Raw genomic sequence first — 25,401 nt, 5'->3', positions numbered from 1 at the left:
TATGTCATAAAAATGAAAAGCAATTTCGGCAAAATTTCTGCCCATTTTAATATTTTGTAGGTATTTGTGTATTTATGGTGAAAGTTTGGTGAATTTTATTGGAATAATGTGTTTGATATGATCAAATTCATGAAAAGTGTTCGGTAATACGATCCACTACCATACATGTGCAAGTAGGCCTACACCGGGGGGGGGGACTTCTATTGACAAGTGGATAACATGCGCGACCATGGGGTCTCCAATACCACTGATGTGAGTGCCCCCCCCCCCCGGCAAAAAACCCTAAGAAGTACCGGTAATATACATACATAGACTAGATCTTGATGTAAAATGTAGAAATTTGACTCACAAATCACCTTCATTTTGGATTAAAAACCTTATTTTTCTGAACAAAATCTCTTTCATTTCGGAGTGAAAACAGTTTCTTTCTTTTTTTCCTTTTTTTAGCTTGTCATTATTTTTCTAAACTAGCACCTCCTCTTCATTCAATTCATTCCCATCATGGGACCCAGGCCCCTGTTTATGACTAGACCAAAAGCTTAGGTCTCTGTTATTGGTTGTTCCGATTAACTCCATTGGCTCCACTCACCAATTACAGAGACCGAAGTTTTAAACTCGATCTGTACAGGGACTCAATACTAATAGCCATATGTTTATGTATAAGTTCGGATAAACCAGGGAAGTGAAGTTGCGCAAGTCGACAGACTTGTTTTTTTTTTTGGTCCTTTTAAGTTTATGCTTTCCTGTGTTGGTGCATTTCATGCCAAAACACAAAAATAATCTTTATTTTGGTCCAGTTCTTTTCATATATTTTTATGAAATAATGATAAAAATCGATGAAGCCCCATCAGGGGTATTTTGCAATTTTAATGGTGGCTGCATGATCGCGAGCCGTCTGTGTACGAGGAGAAAAAAATGTTTAAAAAACTACTCAAGCAAACGGCTGCAAGCAGCTGTCTAGTTTATGACATGACACAATTTCAATTTTCATGCAACAGACCATCGATTTCTCACCTTGAATTAACCACTCACACTCCGTTGAAATGGGATAACTCTCATTTGGATGGTCCGAAATAAACCCCTGCAGGTCAGTCAATATGGCACGACCAGTCGGGCCAAGTCCATAACACTTTGCAGAACACATCTGGCTCTTCAAAAACACACACAATAAAACAGCAAATAAAAATGTCTTCCAATGCGACATGGATGGAAATAATTGGTGGACTGTCTGTGACATATTCCTCTTGATACATCCTGGCAAATTGCTTTCTTTCAAGTCCCTTTGCAGTTCTTTATTTCTTGACAAGCTGCCATCCCGTAACCGACCACTTTTCCACATTTCTGTTGATCGGCTGGGTCCGTTCCTTTCCCTCGAAAGAGAGTTATCCTCTCTTCCTCGCTGCATACATCTCACATTTTCTGCCAGAGTGAAAATCAAATCCATGTTTTCTTCACTTTTCTTGGAGTAAAACCGAGACGGGAGGTGACCCGTCTCTGAGCAGCACTGATTTACATTTAGCTTTTCTTTCGCCATGTTTTTCATTCGTCAGAAACAGCTGATGGGCTTATCAACCGCAAAGTCACCTCCACACAGCTCAGCGCAGTCCGTCCACACACAAAATGCACACACATTCAGAGTGTCGGAGCGAAAACAGCGCTGACAGGAAGGACAAAAGTCGATATTTCCTACCGAAATGAATTCCCATTCCAAGTCCATTTTACCTCCATCGCATCTGAAATATCGTATTTCATTCCACACTTGTTGTTGGTAAATGTTTGTGAGATGAAATCCAGATATAACTCTCCTTTCTTTGGCCCTGTACGGCTTCGGGGATCTGCTATTACGACTCCATTGCTACACAAAAGTTGGACTCAATTGTAATTAGGTGACCGGGGCTGAGCGTTCTCTCTCCAATACGGTGCATATTGTTGTCAAGTCCCGCACCAACCCATACACTATTTTAACAAGTGATGGCTTTAAAGAGCAATCTTTATAAAAAGTGCTTAGCTCCATCTGCGGCAAGTGTACAGGAAGTTTATCAACCATCATCGTCACCACCGGGCGTCACCACTGACGAATGGGGGGGGGGCACGCACAGCCGGCCCGTGCCCCCCCCCCCTGAGAGGCACAATTGAAATGTTTAATGTAAAAATGTCCTTATTTTGGGGTTAAAATTTTTTTTTTCTTTTTTTTTTGCTTGTCAAATTTTTCCTCGGAAAAATGTGCCCCCCTCCTTTTGGAAAATCCTGGATCCGCCCTTGCCTGGCAACCACCATGTACCAACATTAACCCCCCCCCACACACACACACACACACCCCAGCACCACCATCGTCACCATCATCACCACCTCTACCATCACCACCATCATCATCATCATCACCACCATCGTCATCACCACGGCCATAATCATCAAATGACCATGCACCTCCTCCTCCTCCACCACCATCACCAACACCATCGTCATCATCATGCACCACCACAACCACCCGTGCACGACGTACTTCACCATCACCACCAAGTCATCATAATATCGATAATAGTGACGGGATGAAATTAGCGAATTATAGCTGACAAAACGTATATGAGAGGGCCTTCTGCGTAAATTTACAGAAATCAAAACATACATTTCTACATGTAAAGGGAAGAGATAATTTAAGGAAAGGGTCAATTAAATAATTATCAGGTATTGAAATTAGAGAGGAATTTGATTTGAATTATTTAACTTTGTTATTATTTTTTATTTCAAGTTAGGGCTTTCATAAAGCAAATAAATGATTTCACCCTATTTTTGGAGCATGCATGGCTTATCTAATTCGTGAAACATAACAAAAACACGTCTTGTTCCCGGTATGAGGTCTAGCTACTTTCAACAAATCGATTGTTGAGAATCTATTTTGCCCTATTTGAAAGTACATGTAAGAGCATAATCAACGGTGCCAGCCCTAACATCCCACCCCCCCACAAAAAAACAACAACAGCTAATACTGAGATGATGTATATTACTATACAAATTATTTTCAATGTGAATGATTTATTATGAGCTGTCCAGGGGCTGGTGGTTTTGATCAGTTTCCATCCTGGAGAAAATAATTATTTTATTTATCTGCAGGGTCAAATTAATTTCTTTTTGGTAAAACTGAATAATCGCATGAAGGGTTCTTTTACCAATCCACTGAAGAACAGCCAAAATATATTAATAATGGAAGAATTTGGTTGCAAAAGGAAATAGGTCCACTTTGGACCATTCCGAGACAACTCAAGTTTTGTTATTCTCCCTGCAATATTCTTATTAGAAATTAAATTTTCATGATACTCTCCCCACCATGTGAACTTAAAATTGGGTATAAAAAAATCTACCCGTCTTCTTATTTTAAAAATATATTCTTTTCCAAAAAAAAAAAATTGTGGACCTAACCCCTTTTGCAACCGAACTGAAATTGACCTAACCCCTTTTGAAAAAAAAAGATTTTCTTAGCCATTTTTGCTCACTTTTTAATGAGAATTTAACTGTTCTTTGAAATCATTTTATAGAGCTGCTAAAATTTATACATAGACAAAAAATAATAAATGATTAAAATCCAATTTGATGAAAAATAGACTTAACCCCCTTTTGCAGCTGAGCTCTTCAATTCATATACTTTCATAGTTCCGACTACAAAACTTTTATAATAATTTTATACTAATAATGATGTATACAATTATTTTGGCATATTACTAAAAGGGCATTTGGCAGGGGCATTTATGGGGGGCTGTAAGAAAGGAACGTGCTTGTATAGGGGAGTGGCGCCAGTGTGTTTTGATAGTAGGGGGGGGGGCTGTGATGTCATATTTTTTTCTCAGTTGAATAACCGGGGCAACCTTTTATTTTTATACTCATTCCCTATTTTTTGTTCATTCAACCCCCTTTGCTTTTCCACTTCTTGAAAATTCATAGGGGGTGGTTTCGACACGCCCCTCCCCCGTTGGTTATAGTGCACTTATAAAGAAAACGTTTAATTTAAAATAGTTAGCCCAGCACTATTTCTTTTTCAAATAAAAACATCAGGGTGGTGATTAAGAGGGCAGGGGCAATCGCCCCTAATTAGGTTTAATGATAAAAAAGACTTTCAAGACAGAAATGCGGAAAATGACGGAGAAAGACGAGTATATAAAAGAGAGAGAGGGAGAGAGAGAGAGAAAATGGGCCGAGTGAAGGACTCACTGGCGTACATTTGTATAATGAGCTAAAAATATATCTAAAAAAAATGAAATAAAAAAGGGGCCAGACATACCATAGGGAAACAAAATTTATTAAAAAGTTGCATTAGAGCGAAGCGAGAAAGCAAAATTTTGGACCTTTTTAGTGCAAAAATAAAATTTTGTGATAAATTTTGACATGGATTCCCTTTCCTTTCCTTCTTATATATGACTCCCATGGCTCGCCCCCTATCTGGATTATAGTGAAATGACGTAACTTTTTTGTTTACTTCCTTGAGCACTGTATGCATGGTTTGTGCCACTTCATGAACATAATTTATGGAAGCTGAAAAGTGCTACCCATATGAATTTTAGACTCCTGGGGAGCGTTTCATCAATATTTTCATCCGACAAGTTGTCAGATCTGACACCTTTCCATGATTTTGATTGGCTGAGAGGCACTATTCCTATGGTAACTGTCGGATAAAATGGGCCTTGTTGGATAAAACGTCCGACAAGTACCATTTTATCCGACAGTTACCGTAAGAACATTGCCTCTCAGCCAATCAAAATCATGGAAAGATGTCAGATTCGACAACTTGGAGGAAAATATTTATGAAACGCTCCCCTGGATTCAAAGTATTGGGAACAAAAATCACTGACACCCTCTCTCTTTCAGCCAATTATATACTTCCCCCTTTCCACTACCCTCCTCCATTTGTGCACGGGGGCGGGATGGTGGGTGATAATAACTATTCATATCCTTTATTTTCCGTCATTTTTAATCCCCCTCAACTCCTCTCGTTTCTTTTTCCATCTCTTCTTTTCATTTATTTTCTCTTCTCCCCATCCCCCTTCATTCTCTTTGTCTCTCTTTTCCTCGTCCTCTTCTTTACCCACCCTTTCCCCTCCCTTTTCATTACAAAGTTTTTATCCAACAATATACATGTAATGGTGCATTGGAAGAAACCCGTGTTCCATTCAGAACCAATCGCAATATTTCAAATCAAGTCTTCCAATAATTCAACCCAAATTTGTTGTTGATCAGGGCTCGAATTAAGAATCCAAAGGGACAAGACCATTTTTCAATAGACCAGTTCGTAGTTACTTCATGGGCAATTTTGGTCAAATGACCTTTCATTTCTTTCATCATGATAGGCAGATTTCAAAGCAAGATATTACGTAAGCTTGCCTTACATAGCAGGATGAAGAAATTGAATAGACCAGGTGACTAGAATAGCACACCAATGAACACTTGATGAAAGTATTTGTTGAATTCCGACTTTGAATGCATATCTTAGCATGTTGCACAATGTACTTAACAAACTGTGAAATACCAGTCGTTCGTGGAAGCATTGTTTTTTGTGGATGTAAATGAAACAATTCAAAAGAATATATGAATAATCAAGACATCAAAGTTGGTGCTTATCTCATTAGATTTTAAAGCACCATGTCACTTTAGTACAAATGACCTTCTTCTGATCATGCGTAGAATCTTTTGATCATGCGCAGAAAGGAACTACGAAATGGCTTATAGGGCCCTTTTAAGGGGGAAAAGGGTGGTGCTCACTTCAGGGGCACCCAAGGCCATTATTTTTGTATCAAGAGTAAAACGTACTACTGTTAATGGGACACATGCACTGGATTCAATACCACAGGGCACCAAGCTAAGCCTCAGGAAAAAGAACACTTATTTTGGCCGCAAGTCTACAAATATTTGGAAAGGCGTCTAGGTCATTCTGAGGGCATCGGAACCATGGCCTTGGGTTTAAGTCGAGCCCTGGTTGATTTTCAATCAACTGCAAATTAACTTCCTTGCAATGCCACATTTGACTTGCAGATTGTAATTGAATGTTAGTTTCTTCCAACTAGGCATTAGACCACCCAGCTCATAACTCGAGTTAGAGGGGAAGTTCACCGTCAATGAGTTGGTTTTCATAAAATCTGTAAAAAATAGAAATATCAGTGAAGGTTTGATGAAAATCTAATCAAATAACTTGCTTGAGTCTAAATTTTTTATTTGGAAAATCGTATGCGAGCAGCTCCCAAAAATATAAACTTGTAATGTAAATCCATGTTTTCTAAGTAGAGATAAAATTTAAATTCTAATAGAAGGGCGTATGAATCGGTGTTTCTGAGGATATATCCATCCCTCGTCAATCATTTTAGAAATTAAAAAAAAAAAAAAAGCTTCACATGACCGTCATTCTTTCACAGATTTTCACCAAACCTTCACCAATAATCATAATGCTTTTATTAAAACTACAACATTGTCAGGATGAACTTCCCTTTTTAACCCTGATAAGACTGGGGGGGGGATGAATCAGCCCCCTCTACTTTTTTCGCGATAAATCCTCTGTGCAAATTCTTTTGACCATGTCGCTCACTGAATTTTCACTTTCAAGTCTTATGCAACTTTTGAGACCAAAACCAGGAACCTGGGTATGTGGTTCCAATATTACGCAACATGATTTACAAGAAATGCTTCAATATCCTTTCGGTAGATATCATTAAAAATTTGGATTGTGAAGCAAAAATGATGTTATGTACAGAACTTTGTCATGGAACTTAAAGTGGTTCTTTGAGCTTGCTAGTCACATATACATGTATAGATAGGCAGAGAAATAACAACAAAATCATCACACATACACAAAATGTTTTGCTTTTTCTTGCTTACACCATTTATCCAAAATATCAAAGAAACATTTCCATGAAGCACTAAAGAGTCCAATACGCTCTGTGGTGATAATAAATTTCTGTATCGACCATAAATTGTGAAGAGAGTCAAACTTGTGAATTCAAATGTTACTGAGGATAACTGAATCTAGGCAATAATTAGGAGTGGATCCAAATGATGATGGGGTTGATATGCTGGACAAATGGTGATAGGCTGTTGTTGCTGTTGCTGCTGCTGTTGATGCTACTGCTGTCAATTATTTTGGCTTCTTCTTGGGGCGCAGGTCATTGGAGTGCCCACACTTCTTCTTGCGGCAGTTGGTTGCACGAGGGTGGAGGCGGGCATAGCATCTGTGTGCCGAAATGAAAATATTTTGTGGACACTGTAAGGACGTTTTTAGAAGACAGGCAGGAAACAACAGACTATAATAATCCTTTATCTTTTAAGAGAAGCATATTATTATATTAACAAGGTATAATTAACCCCAGAGCTTGGAAGGATCTTTAAATTCACGCTTACTACTAAAAGGGGGTCTCAAATCAGCAACAGTGCGAATATCAATATATTTAATATTATCAGCAAATCAAACTCGTGACCAGAATGGAAACTTGCCAGTAACTTCAAAATTTATTTAATTTATTACAATTTACCTGACACTTGGCTCTGTTACATTGTTAGAAAATAAATAAAGAACTGGATCTTTGATTTCATGGTAAAGCAAGGTGGAAATTTAAGTAAGCTACATGGATATCATAATTGTAATTCAGAAGTCATCTGCATAATGTTTCAGCCTCTATAAACATCTCCCAGTTTTTAGGCTCATTGATTTACATGTGCATGATATTTCACAGACATTCAGTATAAGAACTCACTTTCTGCAGATCTGTTTTTCACAGTTGTACTTCTGGGCCAAGAGACGGAGTGAGGGCTCAATCACACCACCACGTAGACGGAGAACAAGATGGAGGGTTGATTCTGTGGAAAGAAAAAAAATAGCCAAAGTTGGTCAAAGAGAGCCAATGACATTAATTACTAGGCAAAGATGGCACCGAAATGGTCAAAGGTAGCCAAAAAATAGTCGAAGACAGCCAATGATATTCATAGATCGCAAAACGTAGCAAATGGTTTTCAAAGGTAGCCAGATAGCCAAGGTCATAGTATGAAGGGAAATGTCTCTTCAACACAAAGGAGATTCTCACTACCACTTATTCAGTAGACTCAGAATTTCAAAGTCTACCTTCCATATTCAGTCGAAAAATTGCCAAAAGCCCAGGCTTTATTTCAGATCAGAATGAATTTACATTAAGTTGGACAATGAAACAATATATATAATATATATATATATATGCAAAACAACACCTGGGCCATAAATCTCAGTCATTTTGATACACAAGTGAATCTCTTGAAACCCTTGAAATCTGTGCAAGGTATCTGAGGCAGGGAAAGACAACATGGGGGCTCTGGGCGATTTTGGCCCCGAAATGCTCAAGAGAGCCTGAATCCCAATTCTTTGAAACGTTAAAGCAGCTTCTCTAATCCTGCAGATTTAGCAAGTAGGTTGTAAAAAGACCCCCCCCAAAAAAAAAAAATTGCACGGTCCGAGTCGGCACTTCAAAATGCTGGCGGACAAGGTACCATCAAACATGAAACATTATAACCTTAGAATCTTTTATTTTAAACTATCTTACCCTTCTGGATGTTGTAGTCTGATAGGGTGCGGCCATCTTCAAGCTGCTTGCCAGCGAAGATCAAACGCTGCTGGTCAGGAGGAATACCTGCAAGTTAAGACATGTCAAATCAAGTGATAAATAAACGCTGGGTATAAAGGTAGTTGTTCTTCTCAATGGTTATTCTGAAGTCGCGTTTTATTTATAACTTAAACTCAGGTTTAAAGTTGAGGTTGAAGTATGGAAAACCAATTACTACATAAATCACTAACGGTAAAGATAAATTTCAGCTCATTTGGCTTTCAAATCATTCATAATTGTCTAGGAAGTATAAATAGATGATTGTCTTCACCACTGATGAATCAGGAAAGAGCACAGTAAACACAAGAAACATAAAACTAAATAAAGATTTTGACACTTTTGGCTTCCCATAATATTGGCACAGAGTTAGACCATGGTTTAAGTTAAACCTGCCTTCAGAATAGCGGCAAGATTGTCTAGTACAATCATACAACTGCAGTGATCGGCCTCACCGGCACAGACGATTTCTGACCACCAATCATCATGAAAACCACTATTTCAGACAACTAATTTCAAATGAAAAGTGAGTCAAGCACAACATTGCAAAGAATCGCGCTTGTGTTAATTTCCATCTTTAATCATGTTTTATTTGCATGATTTACAATAAACACACACTAAATTTAATATTAGTTAATTATCAAAGATTTGCTAATTTCAATTTGTCATAAGCTAACGTTCATTCGCTTATGGCTAAGACCACCAACTCGGCACAAAAACTGTTTTGCTGTAAAATTATGACCACCACTAAAAGGTTCTAGCTACAACACTGGTCTAGTACCACATCAACTAAACACAAGGAACAACTGTGCATTTGATTAGCACTTTCAGTCAGAAGAGAAAAGCTTTTCAGTTCTGTACACTCCTACGTAAAATTCTGCTATGAACACAAATAGCAGTCTAATAAAAATGTGGAGCAAATTGTGATGTGATACCACAAATGATTTCCTGTAAGCTTGTTTTGGTCTACAACCAATTTGATTTCATTGCCACTTGGTCTACACAGCATCAAACAAATAGTAATAATAGCAGTACTACAGGGGCCTGTTTCATAAGACTTGCAACTGTAACTTTGCCATTATGGCAACTACCATGGTAACATTGATTTTGATTGGCTGCTGTCCTTTATGAAACAGGCCCCTGGTGTATGTTCTATGAATTTCCTTTTTAAAAATATTTTTGAGATGGAGATGAACTACATGTACATGTTCACAATTTACCTTCTTTATCCTGGATCTTAGCCTTGACATTCTCTATGGTGTCAGAAGGCTCCACCTCAAGGGTGATAGTCTTGCCCGTCAGGGTCTTCACGAATATCTGCATCCTTATCTACGCACCTGAAAAAAAAGGAGAAAAAGTCCACTTATCACAACGCAGGTGAATCTGACAAAGTACATGTACACCATTAGTCTGCAGGCTCAGACAATTGGTTTTACATTGCCTGATATGGAGTCCGAACTTCATGTAGAGACTACTATCACCCTTGGTAAATCGCCACTGTTGCTCCTTGGTATACATATTTTTCTTTTGAACGTTTCACCAATGTTTCTTAAATATTTTGTCTATTTCTAATTACAACTTGCTTCCCAATATTTCCTATTTGGTTTATCTTCAAATGTATTTCCATTAATTCTTGTACATAATTTAACCTCTTTCCCTTATTTTTCCATTAATGCTAAGAATCATAGTTTTTTGTTATCATGGAAGAAGGAAAATTTGACTTTGACATTCTGATAAATACTGGTATTAGCTTTTGGCCACAGATCATTGCAATACACAGGGTATAAACACCCTGTTATGTTGCAACTCTCCTGTACACAGGACCAAAATTTCCAACCTTTCCGATGGACAGACTGGTGTTTTCCAACTGTATTCGCACATGCTTAATACAACGGTGAAGCACCCTTACACACGCTATAGTAAACAGGGTTTTTTTTGGTCAGATATCTTTCAGCATGACTATGAGTACTGATTTTTCTATCTCATGAAGGGCAAGTCCAAGAAAAGGTCACCCCAGAAGGCAAAATTTCATCTTTAATTTAAGAAGTTATCTTTGGTGGAGTAAGAAAGCCTAAATGTTGAATTTTAAAATTTCATTAAGAAAAATGTGATAATATGCATATTTATGCTAATTTGGGGCACCTAATTTGCATAATTGGTAAAATGGGCATTACGTATGGGACAATTAAAACTCATAGTAAATAAAAACAAAACTTGTGAGATTTAGTCACAGGTGGGACATGGACCCCTTAACATCTTAATACTTATGAGGGAAAAAAAGTGGTGTCATCTAATTAATTATGCAAATTAGGTCTTGTCCAAGGATGGAATGTCCCATACGTAACATTTTGAGGATGTTTTTTTAAGTTATTTCTCATAATACAATACTTGTATTGTTGCATCTCTGGGAAGTTCTAATTTATAAAGTATGAAAATGTTATACCACAAAAAGTTTCAAAAATAGAGTTTACTTTTTTAATTAAAAGTTAATTAAAAAATTGTTACGTATGGGACAACATGTTACGTATGGGACATTTACACACAATGTCAATGGGGAGGTTTGTGTACAAAGTGAATGGAGAAAAACAAATTTCAAGAATGCTCTAAATAGTGATTATTTACCTTTTCTTTAGATTTGAAGACTGATTTGTTATAAATACTGATTAATGAAAACAACTGAAGCGAAAAAATTGTGAAAATGGAAAAATATGAAAAAAATAAAAAACAATAGAAATACATAAGAAATTCATGAAACCATAAAAAACAAGAAAAAAAATGTTGAAATGGCTAATTTCCTTTTCAGTCATATCAAATATGTCTCAATAGAACATTTGAAAAGACAGAAACTCTTTGGTTATTTCCATATTTTAAATTATTTCAATTTTTTTAATTATGGGGAATATTGTGTACGTTCTCTATGGGGACAAAATGTCCCATACGTAACTGTCCCATACGTAACATGTCATTTATTTGTTTAATTAGAGTTTGTAATTAGAGGGATTTGACTTATGACATGAAACTTGCCTTAGATATACTAGAGTATTGTGACTTCTATCACACTAAGTTACAAGTTGTCAAATGAAATACTTTCAGAGAATTCTCAACTTGAAAAAAATGTTTTAAAAATTGTCTTTTTTCTGCGTCCCATACGTAACGGCCCATCTTTTCTCTCTAAAAGGTCAAGGTCATATGTCACCATTTTTCCCATGATTATTCTTCTCCTAGATGTCTACCATCATGAGGGTATTCAATCTAATAAAAGTCAATTAACACTATTTTTCAAGTCATTGAAGCCTCTGAAATGTCCCATACGTAACGCGCGCGAATTCTTGGACTTGCCCTGAACCACTTCATTAAACTAATTATTTTTAAAATCTTGAAGTAGTACATCATAGAAGTCCACCAAATTTCACAGTAATCCTTTTTTGAGTAATATTCAAATGAATTTCGAATGAAATTCAGCCAAATGCTCCCAAATTTGTCACAACACACAACCACACACAGTGCACATGGGCGGAATTCCCAGGGGGGCACACGTCCCCCCCAACCATTTGAAAAGGGGGGATGGACACAATCTCAATAACCCATACTATTTGTGGTCTTAATATCATGGAAAAAAGAATCCATCATTCAACATCAAAATTTGTAATAGAAAAAAAGTTTTTCCCAAGTGTGCCCCCCCCCCTTTGAAAGCGATACCCTTCTTTTTTTTGCTTGTCAAATTTTTTTTGGGGGGGAAGGGGGATCCTTCATCCGCACCTGGCCCACTAACTTTGAGAGATTCTGCCCACGAGAGTGAAATTTTGCATTGGGCTTTCTGTAGTAGTGGGGAAGGGTATTTTGAAATCAATTCTGACACTTGATCTCTAAAGCAAGGTGAAAAGTGAGTTATTTCCATTGGATTTGCCATACAGCAAAAAAACTGCTAGCTTACAAAAATATGATACATTTATTCACAAGATACGTGACTTTGAACTTCCTCTTCTAATGCCCCGTCAATTAATCAAAATCATGGTAGTAACCAAATTTGAGCACTTTATTCTCTTTAATTTGATACCAAAAGTTCTAAATTTGGATAACAGAATATGTCAGATATATTGATTTTTCCCTCAAAACCATTTTTGGCTGTGCTGTGTGTGAATGCGATGAAAAGGGTGAAATTTTTAGCTGTGTGTTCACTCACTTTTTTACTCGAAGAGTGAAAGTCAATCCCACCGTTACAGGCGCTCTAACATGTCTGACGTTGACCAAGCTACACTGCCTCTCTCAAGTCTCTTCACAATGCCAATGGCAATGCATGCAATAATAAAATTCATGATCATGGAAAATAAAAAAGGCAGTGTATAAAGCCACACGCGTGTGTCTTTACCATCCAGCCACACGCGTGTGGTTATATCCAGAACACCTATCTGTGGATACCGCCACACGCCGCCAGTAACAGTAAAACGCGTATGTAGGTCTGACCGTCTATATCACAATCAAAATAACCTCATTTCTTCATTAAATTCTTACATTCTAAACCACTCTGATTTCTTTAAATCGTTTCAATTTCATTCTCACCGTCTTCTTTCCTTGTCTTGTTACAAAAGGCCGCCTGTTAAATAGCAAATTTCTACACTTTTTCTACTTGTGTCGATTCTCTACTGACTCTAGGCTATGTGCGCGTACGTACATAATTCGTACCAAACGTAAACCCAAACTGTGTATGTCTACTACTATACTGCGCTGCGCTAACGCTGTATGGGTCTGCCACCGCGAAGGAAGCCAGAATCGACACAAGTAGAAAAAGAGAATTTGCTGTTAAACAGACGACCGTTTGTAACAAGAAAAGCAAGGAAAGACGGTGAGAATTAAATTGAAACGATCTAAGGATATCAAAGGGGTTTAGAATGTAAGAATTTAATGAAGAAATGAGCGTGTGGCGGTATCCACAGATAGGTGTTCTGGATATAACCACACGCGTGTGGCTGGATGGTAAAGACACACGCGTGTGGCTGTATACACTGCCAATAAAAAATTGCACTTGCATAATTTTTCAATGGCAAAATGCGGTTGATTTTTTTTGCCTATGGCTATGTCATGATCATTCGTCAATTTCGAATATAGGCCTAATGAATTATGGAGTTTCATCAAAAATTCAGTTTGTATTCATCAACATTATGAACTTTCCCTACCAACAAGACGGAGCCTAGCTCAGCCTCTGACCCCGACACAGCACACCACATGTGTACGTGTCTGAACCCCCATTCATTGCCAGAAAGAATTGGCGACGATGGCGTACAGAAAACTGAATGCGCACGACATGACTCGACACACAAGTCACAACTTCACAAGGCAACTGCTATATCAAAATCGCATTCACGCATAAACGTTCAAATTTTTTAAAAAATATATACAATAATATTAGTCTTCAAGTATCACACAATCATGCTTAACATTTATAAATATACTTCAAACAAATATTTCATGAAATTATGGCAATTTTGTGGTCCGTAAATGAACACGTTCCTTACTTTCGTAGAAATCCAATGGAAAGAGATCGCATGGAGGTCTATAATTATCGGCGCTGAGGGCAGCATAACAATGTTAGCTTTCGGCCGTTTTAGGTCAAAAAAAGAAAATTCGGTATATAGAAAAAGAAAATTTAGGCTGAAGATTTCAGGGGACCGTTTCATCAACATTTTTGTCTGACAAGTTGTCAGATCTGACACCTTTCCTTGATTCTGATTGGTTGAGAGGCACTGTTACTATGGTAACTGTCAGATAAAATGGGACTTGTCGGATAAAACGTCCGACAAGTCCTTTCATGAAACGCTCCCCAGATCTAAGTATCAAACAGTGGCGTAGCTACGGGGGGCCGGAGGGGGGGGGGCACGTGCCCCCCCCCGAGATTTGGTGTGCCCCCCAGGTGCCCACCCCCAGAAGAAATTGGCATAGCAAAAAAAAAGAAAGAAAAAGGAAGAAAGAAGAAAAGAAATGAAGAAAGACAGAAGAAAAAAAAAGAAGAGGAAAATAAGAGGAGGAAGACGAGTGAATGAAATAATGTGATGGGAAGACTTGCAATTCAAAAACAAATCTTTCATGTTACTATATAAAATTTTTGCTTGCACTTCGCGCCAGAATTGCCTGTTCGATGAGAATCATATCTTGCTCAATTATATATGGAGCAAGTTTTGAAGTCAATATACAAATTTTGTATACGGTGTCCGAGCTAAAAGATATGTTTTAAACATATTTTAGCTCGGACACCGAGCTTTCATTATTTTTTTTCATTCACAAATTAAGTGGTCTGTAAAATGTCCGTTTTATGGTCTACATATTAGCATTTTAAGCTCACGCTGCGTGGTCACATTGTTTGATTTGCCAAGTTCATATTGTCTACGTGTATTTCATAATGTTCCATTAAACAAGTCAGAATGCCCAGATTCTAGGTCTAAATCTAAAACATGCGCCATAGCCTGCATGTTCTTTTTTAAAATGTACTTATATTATCCAGTTTCACATCAGAATATCAATAATTGTGTGCTCACGCTTCATGATCGCATTATTAATGATGAATTGACTATATCCTATTTATGATTTACAAAATATGTATAGACTGTCCCGCTTTTAGGTATAAGATCTCAATTTTCTTCCTCTCGCGCTTCGCGCTCGCATCAATTGTTTAGTTACATACCTATCCCATTTATTAATACAAAAATTAGAATGACTAATTTTTAGGTCGGAATGTCAAAAAAATTTGCTCGCGCTTTGCGCTCGCATTATTGAAATATATTGACGTTCGCAGTAGGGGAGACCGGGTCTAGTTGTTACAATTTTCACATTTTCAGGTCTGTACAAAAAATGAATAGAGGAATCGACTTCATTTTTGCTTTGAGGATACCTTATTTCCTCCTTTAATTAAAAACAGTACAAACTTTGGGAGTCCAGATAATATAAACAAGATATTACGTAATCAATAAACACAAAATTTTGTAACAACTTTCCCCGATGTTGGGGGAAGTTGTTACAGCACATGGGGTACTTTGTTACACCGTAGAAAGTCAACTCAAATCGGGTAATGCAGATCTGACTTGTTAGGTAATTCTTAATATTAACCTGTCTGGGTGTGCATGTTAGCCTATGCTGGGGTGTGTGGGTGTGCTTGCGTGTGTGTGTGTGTGTGTGTGTGTGTATGCACGCTTGTGAATTTTGTGGGGTTTCTTATTTTATAATTATAGGATACACATTAATACTAACATGGTTATTACTTTCAGATTTACATTAAAATTGATCATGGATAAATGGAATTAATTTGTTTAACCATTTACTAAACAAAGCAAACTTACTTCCAAAAGAAGCATAAAAGTACATTACATGAGTACCGAACAGTGATTCAAAATGGCCCGTGGAATTATGTATGCAACATAATTCTTGAAAACTCACAAGAAAGTCAATGATTTCATTTATTTAAGAGTGTAACTTGTAAAATCTGGATAAGCTCAATTAATCAATTTATGTCAGCATATACAATAATTTTCATTATCCAGATATTCAAAAATGAATTTAAATGGGCTTTGAATACAGAATAAGAACAGAAAATGTTATGCAATGATGAATGTTCATGATTACAAAGGTTGACATCTAACACTCCCAACAGTGGTTTATCTTAAATGATTAACTCCAATTTTGATCCCATAACCTGCTCCTACACACATTTTCATTTTGCACTCTTTCCAAATCAGACAAAGTATTTGTGATACTTATAAAAAGTAAGCGTATTTAATCGCTGTCGCTGGACTCCATCAAACTACTGCCACAAATATCACAGATGTATGCAGTCCCAGATCTTCCAGGGGTGCACTCATCGTGGGACCATCCACTGCACTTCACACATTTAATCCACCGTTCACCAGGTGCGGAATTCGAGTAAGAGTCCCCACAAACCAAGCACTCACAGTCGGCAGGCTCTGCAAAGTTCTTCTTCTTGTTCACCCTTTTTTTAGTTGGCTTAAGTGTTTTGGCCTGCTTCTTCTGCTGTTGTTCTTGTTCCAGCTTCTCTTTCTCTGGTGTGCTGGTAAGAATGGCTGACATCCGCTTTCGTCTACCACCTCGTGCCTGCTTCCTTGGACCTGCTTTAGGGAAAGGCGCGATGACTTCAGGAGACTTGGTGATCGTCGTCATTCTAGGTGCGTCTCTGCTTGGTCCTGGCTGCATGCTATGTTGATCCTGCAGCATAGGAGAACCTACATTTTGCTCTGTATGTGGGTGTGACTCATCTTGACGGACCTCATCTGGGCGGACGAGTTCTGGTTCCTCTGGAACAACTTCAGCAGGTTCATCTGAAGTTACCTCAGCTGGTTCAGCTTGGGTGGCCTCATGTGGGCGATCAGTTACATAGTTTGGAAGGAACTCGCTTTCATCGAAAATGTTGCGGTCGAATGGCGCAATTCCTGTGCATTGGAACCCCTTAGGGATGTTGGTCGCAGTTGCAGCCCGCGGAAGAGCTTCCTTCACTATTGCTGGAATGTCATAAATGGTCATTGTCTTCCCCGGATGAGACTTCATCCATCCATCACTGGCCTCATTGACGAATTTCTTGAATGGGCCAAACACGCTTCGATCAAGCGGTTGAAGCTTGTGGGAGCAGTGAGGTGGGAAAGAGACAAGCACTATACCATGGTCGCGGCAGAAATTTATGACAGAAAGTGCAACATGAGACTCGTGATTATCCAGCAGCAGCAACACTGGATGATCCTTGGTGCACCTGGTCACTTCCTGAAAGTGTTTGAGGAACTTTAGGAAGTCATCTTCCTTCATCCAACCACTCGGATTAGCAGAACCACAGCATCCAGGTGGGCCGTTAGCTATGAAATGCTCTCGAAAGTTCACTCGAGGGAAGACAAGCATTGGAGGTATGCTGTTTCCGCTTGCACTCACAGCAAAACAGACAGTCACAAGCGTCCCACGCTCTGCGCTTGTGACAGCTCCAACTTGTTTGACACCTTTTTGGGCTATGATCTTTCTCGGCTGCTGAACTGTGGTGACCCCGGTCTCGTCACAGTTGTATATGTCATTGACTGCAAACTTATACTTGTCAAGAACGGCTCCCAAGTTGTCGAAGAAGGTGTCAACATTTGCCTTATTGAAGCTTGTGGCTCTGCTTAGGCTGGTTCCTTCTGGTGTCCGAATGGAAAGCTGTGGGTGCCTTTTCAAGAATTTTGCACACCATTCTACACCTGCTGTTTTGTTTTCATGCCACGTTTTTGGGCAGTTGATACTATTCTGGAGAGCGAATTGAAAACTTAGTTTCCTGAATTCTTTTGTAGTCAGTCCATAATAAATCTGCGAGGCGAAGATCACGTAGTTCACTAACATATCTTCCTCTTCAGGGTTGAATACCATGCGTGGCTTCGCATAACCAGTTGTTGGAGTTTGTCCCTTGCGTATCTTAGAGCAATACCTCTGCAAAGTCATGAAGTTTACCTGCATAGAGTGAAAATAAAATGGGAAAGAAAATCATAACTTTCAAATCAGGTGCTATGCTTATATAATTCATATTCATGAGACTAGTGATATAGGCATACCTTTCGACTAAAATTAAAATATAATTAATACTGATCATTTATGAGTTAAGATTTTATAAATCAAATAACAATGAAGTATACATTTACAAGAAATATTTCGAAGCAGTCAGCTCTACTCCATATGCTGGATCATTAATCCAGCATGGAGGACCCTTCCACGGCGCTGTAAAGAAATGCTTTGATAAGCTTCTCTAATTCGCTGTATCTATACTCACATCAAACTGTTCTGCAACATTTCGAAGCGATTCGTTGTTATCTATCACACGCCTAGCTGCAACAGCCATAACATCGTTAGGTGTTGAACCTCTGTTTGTTTTTCTTTTATAGTTACGTGGCATCATGAATCAGACTTCCTGTAGGAAACAAAATAAACCATAAATTCAATTGAAAGTGCATTGGGGTAAGTTGTTACACCACTCGATTCTCCAGACGGGTCAAGTTGTTACACTGTAACAACTTGACCCAGTGCGTTTTCAAAAACTTGAACACACGTAGCCAATAGACAATCAAACATCACGTGTTGCTACTTTCACCAAAAGACAGCCAAAACACGCTTCTTTCAACCACAAACTCATCACTTACTGGAGAAAAATGGATTTGGTGTAATAAAGAAAAATCGAATTTTTCAAAATTTTACTCGGAGAGGTAAAAAAGTGTTTTTTGGACCTACCTTCTACATGTGACGTCCAGGCAACACCAGATTTCGCATGCAGAGATCGTTGGCTATACGTATTGATTTGATATTACTTGTAGCGCCATCTTTTGATCACATTTAGAGAAAATGACAGTGTAACAACTTGCCCGTGTAACAACTAGACCCGGTCTCCCCTAACCATCTAGTTACATACAAATCTTGTTCAGGATCACACATAACATTGCCCAGAAAATTAAATTTTCAGGAAAAAATACATGAAAGTAAAAAAAATCGCTCGCGCTTCGCCCTCGCACTTTTCATAAGGCTTATAAGATTATTTCATGTTTATGTTGTTTTATGATAATAAAACTAATGACTGATATAGGTGAAGATAATTTCTGGCCCCGTCCCCTATTGGCGAAAGTCGGATCCGCCCTTGTGACACAAAGCACCGGAAAAATGGCCGGTGCCCTCCCCCTGAAAAAAACAAGGACCCCAGTGCCCCCCGCCAGGAAAAATCCTAACTACGCCACTGGTATCAAATAATTAAATCATCAAATCAGGAATATACCCATCTATTTCATGATTACAAATTGTACGTAGAATGTCCAGTAGTCAGTTCTAAATCTAGATAAAATAATAAGTGAAATAAATAAAGTTTATAAATAAAATAGATAAATAAATATGGAAATCGGCTCGCTCGTTTTGTTTGTATGAAAACTACTATTGTCTCAAGCAATTTTGTGCTCAACTGGCCCTTAATTAATTGTATTTTACTTGACTTACGTATATATGCTTTATGTATAATTGTTAACATGGTTAAGGGGAACAGTTTGTTGTAGAAAAAGGGAAAAAATATTGTTGATTGAAGGATGAGGAAAATCCATCAAAGATTAAGAAAGTTCTTAGAATTTAAAAGTTTTTGATTTGTGCATGACGGTATAGGCCAACGTACATATGCATGTAATATAAAATGCATGAATTTTTAATGGTTCGTGAAGACTATTTATTTCGTTGTATTTGGAGCGGTTGTGAAATGACTTGTCTATTCTAAGAAGAGTCATTATGCAGGGTAGAGTTTAGATGAATAATCATCAAATCACGAAATTAAATCTATCTCAGTGAATTTGAAAACCACCTTCGTATTCCTTATTCATAGGCAATTAAATGACTTTTTACTGCCCTTGTGCAGTTTGACATGCGAACCGGCTTATAGTTATACGTCACAAAAGCACACACGATAGGTCTTTTCTTTTTACATATCCAAATGAGATGTCGTTTACTCAATCTCTTATACCAGGCGCGGATCCAGGGGGGGGGGGGGGGACACACAGGGGGCACGTGCCCCCCCTTGAGAAGCCAAATTAAAATTTGTAATGGAAACAGAAGTGTGCCCCCTCTTTTGAAATGACCCCTTTGTTTTTGCTTGTCAAATTTTTTCGGGTACGAAATTAATATCCTTTATAATTTTGTCGTTTAAAACTTTTTTTTTTTGCTTGCTTGTCAAATACTTTCGAATACGAAATATCCTTAATTTGTCGGTGAAAACCTGTTTTTTTTTTTGGGGGGGGAGGACTTTTCAAAATTTTCCTCCGAAAAAATTGCCCCCCTTTTGCAAAATCCTGGATCTCCCCCTGTCTTATACCCCCCCATTATCAATGGTTGAACTAAAAATCTAAAAAAAAATAAAAACTAAAAAAAATCAAAGTGAACTACCAGTAACACAATATTTCTTCGATCAAGATTTTGTGACCCTGCAGCTATAGCTAGACTCTATGGCCGGTATGCGCGTTTCCGTTTTACACCCTGGCGAAGGCATTTTCCGGAAAAGTAGCCAAAAAGCGACTAGTGAAGAGTCTACACACGTCGCTGGTTGCATGCAGCGTGCGACACAGGCGGATTCAATCAGGGTACTAATCAGGGTACTAATGGATAATTCGTTTTTCATACCCGTTCAGCGTACAGCGAAAACGGAAAATCAGTACGTGGTTCGGTCTTTGAAAACAAAAAAAACGAAATCACAGCGTGAAAACCCGTGCTGTGATTTCGTTTTTGTTGATCAAAAACAGAATAGGAAATCAGAAATGTTTTGGGCTCTCTCTGATTTCTCATTTTATATTTGTGTTTTTATGTATCAAAAACAAAACCAGAACACGCTCTCCGCTCCGTGATTCCGTTTGTAAAAACGAAAGCAGCGAAGACGAGATCAGAGACTCCCTTTTCCAGTCCCTGCAACGTGATTTCGTTTTTCGTACAACCTACAGGCATATTAAAGAGCGCCCTCCAGGAGGTGAGGCAAGTTTCAATGGAGATTTTAATAAACTGTACCACACATATTATGTTGAAGCCAGTTTAAAAGGAGGTGAGGCAAGTTTCAATGGAGGTTTTTATAACTGTACTCTAAATTATGTTGAAGCCAATTTAAATGGAGGTGAGGCATGCAGGTTTCAATGAAGCTCAGTTATTTAAAAAGAATCAACTGTACCACACATTATGGTGAAGCCAGTTTAAAAGGAGGTGAGGCAAGTTTCAATGGAGGTTTTTTTCAAAATAATAAACTATGTAGGCCTACTACACATTATAGTGAAGCCAGCTAGTTTAAAAGATGGTGAGCTAGGCAAGTTTCAATGGAGGTTTTTATAACTGTACTCTAAATTATGGTAAAGCCAATTTAAATGGAGGTGAGGCAGGTTTCAATGGAGGTTTTTTCGAATAAACTGTACTACACATTATGGTGAAGCGGCACCAGTTTAAATGGAGGCGAGGCAAGTTTCAATGGAGGTTTTTATAACATACTCTAAATTATGGTGAAGCCAATTTGAATGGAGGTGAGGCAAGTTTCAATGGAGTTTTTTTCGAATAAACTGTACTACACATTATGGTGAAGTGGCACCAGTTTAAATGGAGGCGAGGCAAGTTTCAATGGAGGTTTTTATAACATACTCTAAATTATGGTGAAGCCAATTTGAATGGAGGTGAGGCAAGTTTCAATGGAGGTTTTTTTAAAAAGAATAAACTGCATGTACCACACATTATGGTGAAGCCAGTTTGAAAGGAGGTGAGGCAAGTTTCAATGGAGGTTTTTTGAAAAGAATAAACTGTACCACACATTATGGTGAAGCCAGTTTGAAAGGAGGTGAGGCAAGTTTCAATGGAGGTTTTTTAAAAAGAATAAACTGTACCACACATTATGGTGAAGCCAGTTTAAAAGGAGGTGAGGCAAGTTTCAATGGAGGTTTTTTAAAAAGAATAAACTGTACCACACATTATGGTGAAGCCAGTTTAAAAGGAGGTGAGGCAAGTTTCAATGGAGTTTTTTTAAAAAGAATAAACTGTACTACTACACATTATAGTGAAGCCAGTTTAAAAGGAGGCGAGCTAGGCAAGTTTCAATGGAGGTTAACTGTACTCTAAATTATGGTGAAGCCAATTTGAATGGAGGTAAGGCAAGTTTCAATGGAGGTTTTCTAAAAAGAATAAAATAAACTGTACCACACATTATGGTAAAGCCAGTTTGAAAAGAGGTGAGGCAAGTTTCAATGGAGGTTTTTAAAAAGAATAAACTGTACCACACATTATGGTGAAGCCAGTTTAAAAGGAGGTGAGGCAAGTTCAAATGGAGGTTTTTTTAAAAAAAGAATAAATTAAACTGTACTTCACATTATGGTGAAGCCAGTTTAAATGGAGGCAAGGCAAGTTTCAATGGAGGTTTTTTAAAAAGAATAAACTGTACCACACATTATGGTGAAGCCAGTTTAAAAGGAGGTGAGGCAAGTTTCAATGGAGGTTTTTTAAAAAGAATAAACTGTACCACACATATTATGTTGAAGCCAGTTTAAAAAAAAGGAGGTGAGGCAAGTTTTAATGGAGGTTTTTATAACTACTCTAAATTATGGTGAAGCCAGTTTGAAAGGAGGTGAGGCAAGTTTCAATGGAGGTTTTTTAAAAAGAATAAACTGTACCACACATATTATGTTGAAGCCAGTTTAAAAGGAGGTGAGGCAAGTTTTAATGGAGGTTTTTTAAAAAGAATAAACTGTACCACACATTATGGTGAAGCCAGTTTAAAAGGAGGTGAGGCAAGTTTCAATGGAGTTTTTTTAAAAAGAATAAACTGTATCACACATTATGATGAAGCCATAAAAGGAATTGAGGCAATTAGTTTCAATGGAGGTTTTTTCAAAAGAATAAACTGTACACATTATGGTGAAGCCAGTTTAAATGCAGCTAAGGCAAGTTTCAATGGATCGAGGTTTTTAAAATAGAATAAACTGCACATTATGGTGAAGCCAGTTTGAAAGGAGGTGAGGCAAGTTTCAATGGAGGTTTTTTAAAAAGAATAAACTGTACCACACATTATGGTGAAGCCAGTTTAAAAGGAGGTGAGGCAAGTTTCAATGGAGATGTTTAAAAAGAAAGAACTGTACCGGTATTATAGTGAAACCAATTTTAAAGGAGGTGAGGCAAGTTTTAAAGGAAGTTTTTTATAACCGTACTCCAAATTATGGTGTAGCCAATTTAAAAGGAGGTGAGGCAAGTGCCAATGGAGTTTTTTTATAACTGTACTACACATGAGTGTGAAGCCAATTGAAAAGGAGGTGAGGAAAGTTTCAATGTAGGTTTCTGAAAAGGAATAAACTGTACCACACATTATGGTGCAGACAGTTTAAAAGGAGGTGAGGCAAGTTTCAATGGAGGTTCCACTTACTGCACCATGATTTGGTTTTTTTGTATGAGCTACAGGCAATATTAAAGAGCACCCTTCACGATAATTATACACGTGAACGCAGCGCTTGCATCGAGTCAGTACATACAGTGCAGGCATTTTTGTATACTACCACGTGCGTGATTGTGAATCAAGAAGTTGACAAGAAGCTACAAGATGGCTTTTTCAAGTGTGTCCATTGAAACTTGCCTCACCTCCTTTTAAATTGGCTTCACCATAATTTGGAGTACGGTTATAAAGAACTTCCTTTCAAACTTGCCTCACCTCCTTTAAATAATACCAGTACAGTTTTTTCTTTTTAAAAATCTCCATTGAAACTTGCCTCACCTCCTTTCAAACTGGCTTCACCACAAATTATCCTTTTCAAAAACCTACATTGAAACTTGCCTCACCTCCTTTTCAATTGGCTTCACCATCATTTGTAGTACGGTTATAAAAAACTTCCTTTAAAACTTGCCTCACCTCCTTTAAAATTGGTTTCACCATAATACCGGTACAATTTATTCTTTTTAAAAAACCTCCATTAATTGAAACTTGCCTCGCCTTCATTTAAACTGGCTTCACCATAATGTGTAATACATTTAATTCTATTAAAAGAAAACCTCCATTGAAATTGCCTCACCTCCTTTTAAATTGGCTTCAACATAATTTAGAGTACAGTTATAAAAACCTCCATTGAAACTTGCCTCACCTCCTTTTAAATTGGCTACACCATAATTTGTTCTTTTTAAAAAACCTCCATTGAAACCTGCCTCACCTCCATTTAAACTGGCTTCACCATCATGTGTAGTACAATTCATTCTTTTTCAAAACCTCCATTGAAACTTGCCTCACTTCCTTTTAAACTGGCTTCAACATAATATGTGTGGTACAGTTTATTCTTTAAAAAAAAAAACTCCATTGAAACTAGCCTCACCTCCTTTTAAACTGGCTTCGACCACCATAATGTGTGGTACAGTTTATTCTTTTTAAAAAACCTCCATTGAAACTTGCCTCACCTCCTTTTAAATTGGCTACACCATAATTTGTTCTTTTTAAAAAACCTCCATTGAAACCTGCCTCACCTCCATTTAAACTGGCTTCACCATCATGTGTAGTACAATTCATTCTTTTTCAAAACCTCCATTGAAACTTGCCTCACTTCCTTTTAAACTGGCTTCAACATAATATGTGTGGTACAGTTTATTCTTTAAAAAAAAAACTCCATTGAAACTAGCCTCACCTCCTTTTAAACTGGCTTCGACCACCATAATGTGTGGTACAGTTTATTCTTTTTAAAAAACCTCCATTGAAACTTGCCTCACCTCCTTTTAACTTGGCTACACCATAATTTGGAGTACGGTTAGAAAAAACTTCCTTTAAAACTTGCCTCACCTCCTTTAAAATTGGTTTCACCATAATTTAGAGTACAGTTATAAAAATCTCCATTGAAACTTGCCTCACCTCCTTTTAAAGTGGCTTCACCATAATGTGTGGTACAGTTTATTCTTTTTAAAAAACTGAGCTCCATTGAAACCTGCCTCACCTCCATTTAAATTGGCTTCACCATAATTTAGAGTACAATTATAAAAACCTCCATTGAAACTTGCCTCACCTCCTTTAAAACTGGCTTCAACAGAATTTGTGTGGTACAGTTTATTCTTTTTAAAAAACCTCCATTGAAACTTGCCTCACCTCCTTTTAAACTGGCTTCACCATAATGTGTGGTACAGTTTATTCTTTTTAAAAAACCTCCATTGAAACTTGCCTCACCTCCTTTCAAACTGGCTTCACCATATTGTGTGGTACAGTTTATTCTTTTTAAAAAAACTTCCCTTAAAACTTGCCTCACCTCCTTTAAAATTGGTTTCACCATAATACCGGTACAGTTTTTTC

The 25,401-nt window shown here is 37.7% G+C and overlaps 3 protein-coding genes across 4 annotated transcripts in view; all 3 read right to left on the bottom strand.

Moving 5' to 3' along the window:
* Positions 1-1,925, bottom strand: part of LOC121420279 (multiple epidermal growth factor-like domains protein 8) — an 85,595-nt gene extending 83,670 nt beyond the window's left edge. Inside the window, exon 1 of the mRNA XM_041614854.1 lies at positions 1,015-1,925. Within this exon, the coding sequence (XP_041470788.1) occupies positions 1,015-1,543 (529 nt within the window). The 5' untranslated portion in view covers positions 1,544-1,925. The remainder of the gene's footprint in view (positions 1-1,014) is intronic.
* A 4,922-nt stretch (positions 1,926-6,847) lies between these two features.
* Positions 6,848-14,197, bottom strand: LOC121420278 (ubiquitin). The gene is made up of 5 exons (XM_041614853.1): positions 14,114-14,197; positions 9,821-9,937; positions 8,544-8,630; positions 7,728-7,830; positions 6,848-7,205 (listed from the first exon to the last, which is right to left on the bottom strand). Exons 2-5 carry the CDS (start codon positions 9,921-9,923, stop codon positions 7,112-7,114), a joined length of 387 nt encoding a protein of 128 aa, XP_041470787.1. The 5' UTR covers positions 9,924-9,937; positions 14,114-14,197; the 3' UTR covers positions 6,848-7,111.
* A 1,800-nt stretch (positions 14,198-15,997) lies between these two features.
* Positions 15,998-19,001, bottom strand: LOC121420276. 2 transcript variants are annotated; one of them, XM_041614852.1, is made up of 3 exons: positions 18,837-19,001; positions 18,382-18,519; positions 15,998-18,065 (listed from the first exon to the last, which is right to left on the bottom strand). In XM_041614852.1, exons 2-3 carry the CDS (start codon positions 18,505-18,507, stop codon positions 16,362-16,364), a joined length of 1,830 nt encoding a protein of 609 aa, XP_041470786.1. In that variant the 5' UTR covers positions 18,508-18,519; positions 18,837-19,001; the 3' UTR covers positions 15,998-16,361. The 2 variants fall into 2 exon arrangements, with proteins under 2 accessions (XP_041470786.1, XP_041470785.1); XM_041614851.1 differs by having other exon boundaries at positions 18,382-19,001.
* Positions 19,002-25,401: the final 6,400 nt, after the last annotated feature.

This window comes from Lytechinus variegatus, chromosome 8, assembly GCF_018143015.1.
Source record: "Lytechinus variegatus isolate NC3 chromosome 8, Lvar_3.0, whole genome shotgun sequence".
NCBI lineage: Eukaryota > Metazoa > Echinodermata > Echinoidea > Temnopleuroida > Toxopneustidae > Lytechinus > Lytechinus variegatus.
Note: the sequence above shows the minus strand (reverse complement) of the source record. Positions and strands in the feature narration are given on the sequence as shown.

Excerpts from the sequence above, each read along its gene's own strand:
- LOC121420278 (XM_041614853.1), bottom strand. The coding sequence starts at position 9,923 with ATGCAGATATTCGTGAAGACCCTGACGGGCAAGACTATCACCCTTGAG. Across the intron at positions 8,631-9,820 it reads TAAGATCCAGGATAAAGAAG|GTATTCCTCCTGACCAGCAG; the intron begins GTAAATTGTGAA and ends CTTAACTTGCAG. Across the intron at positions 7,831-8,543 it reads AGACTACAACATCCAGAAGG|AATCAACCCTCCATCTTGTT; the intron begins GTAAGATAGTTT and ends TTCTTTCCACAG.
- LOC121420276 (XM_041614851.1), bottom strand. The coding sequence starts at position 18,507 with ATGATGCCACGTAACTATAAAAGAAAAACAAACAGAGGTTCAACACCT. Across the intron at positions 18,066-18,381 it reads ATGTTGCAGAACAGTTTGAT|GTAAACTTCATGACTTTGCA; the intron begins GTGAGTATAGAT and ends CACTCTATGCAG.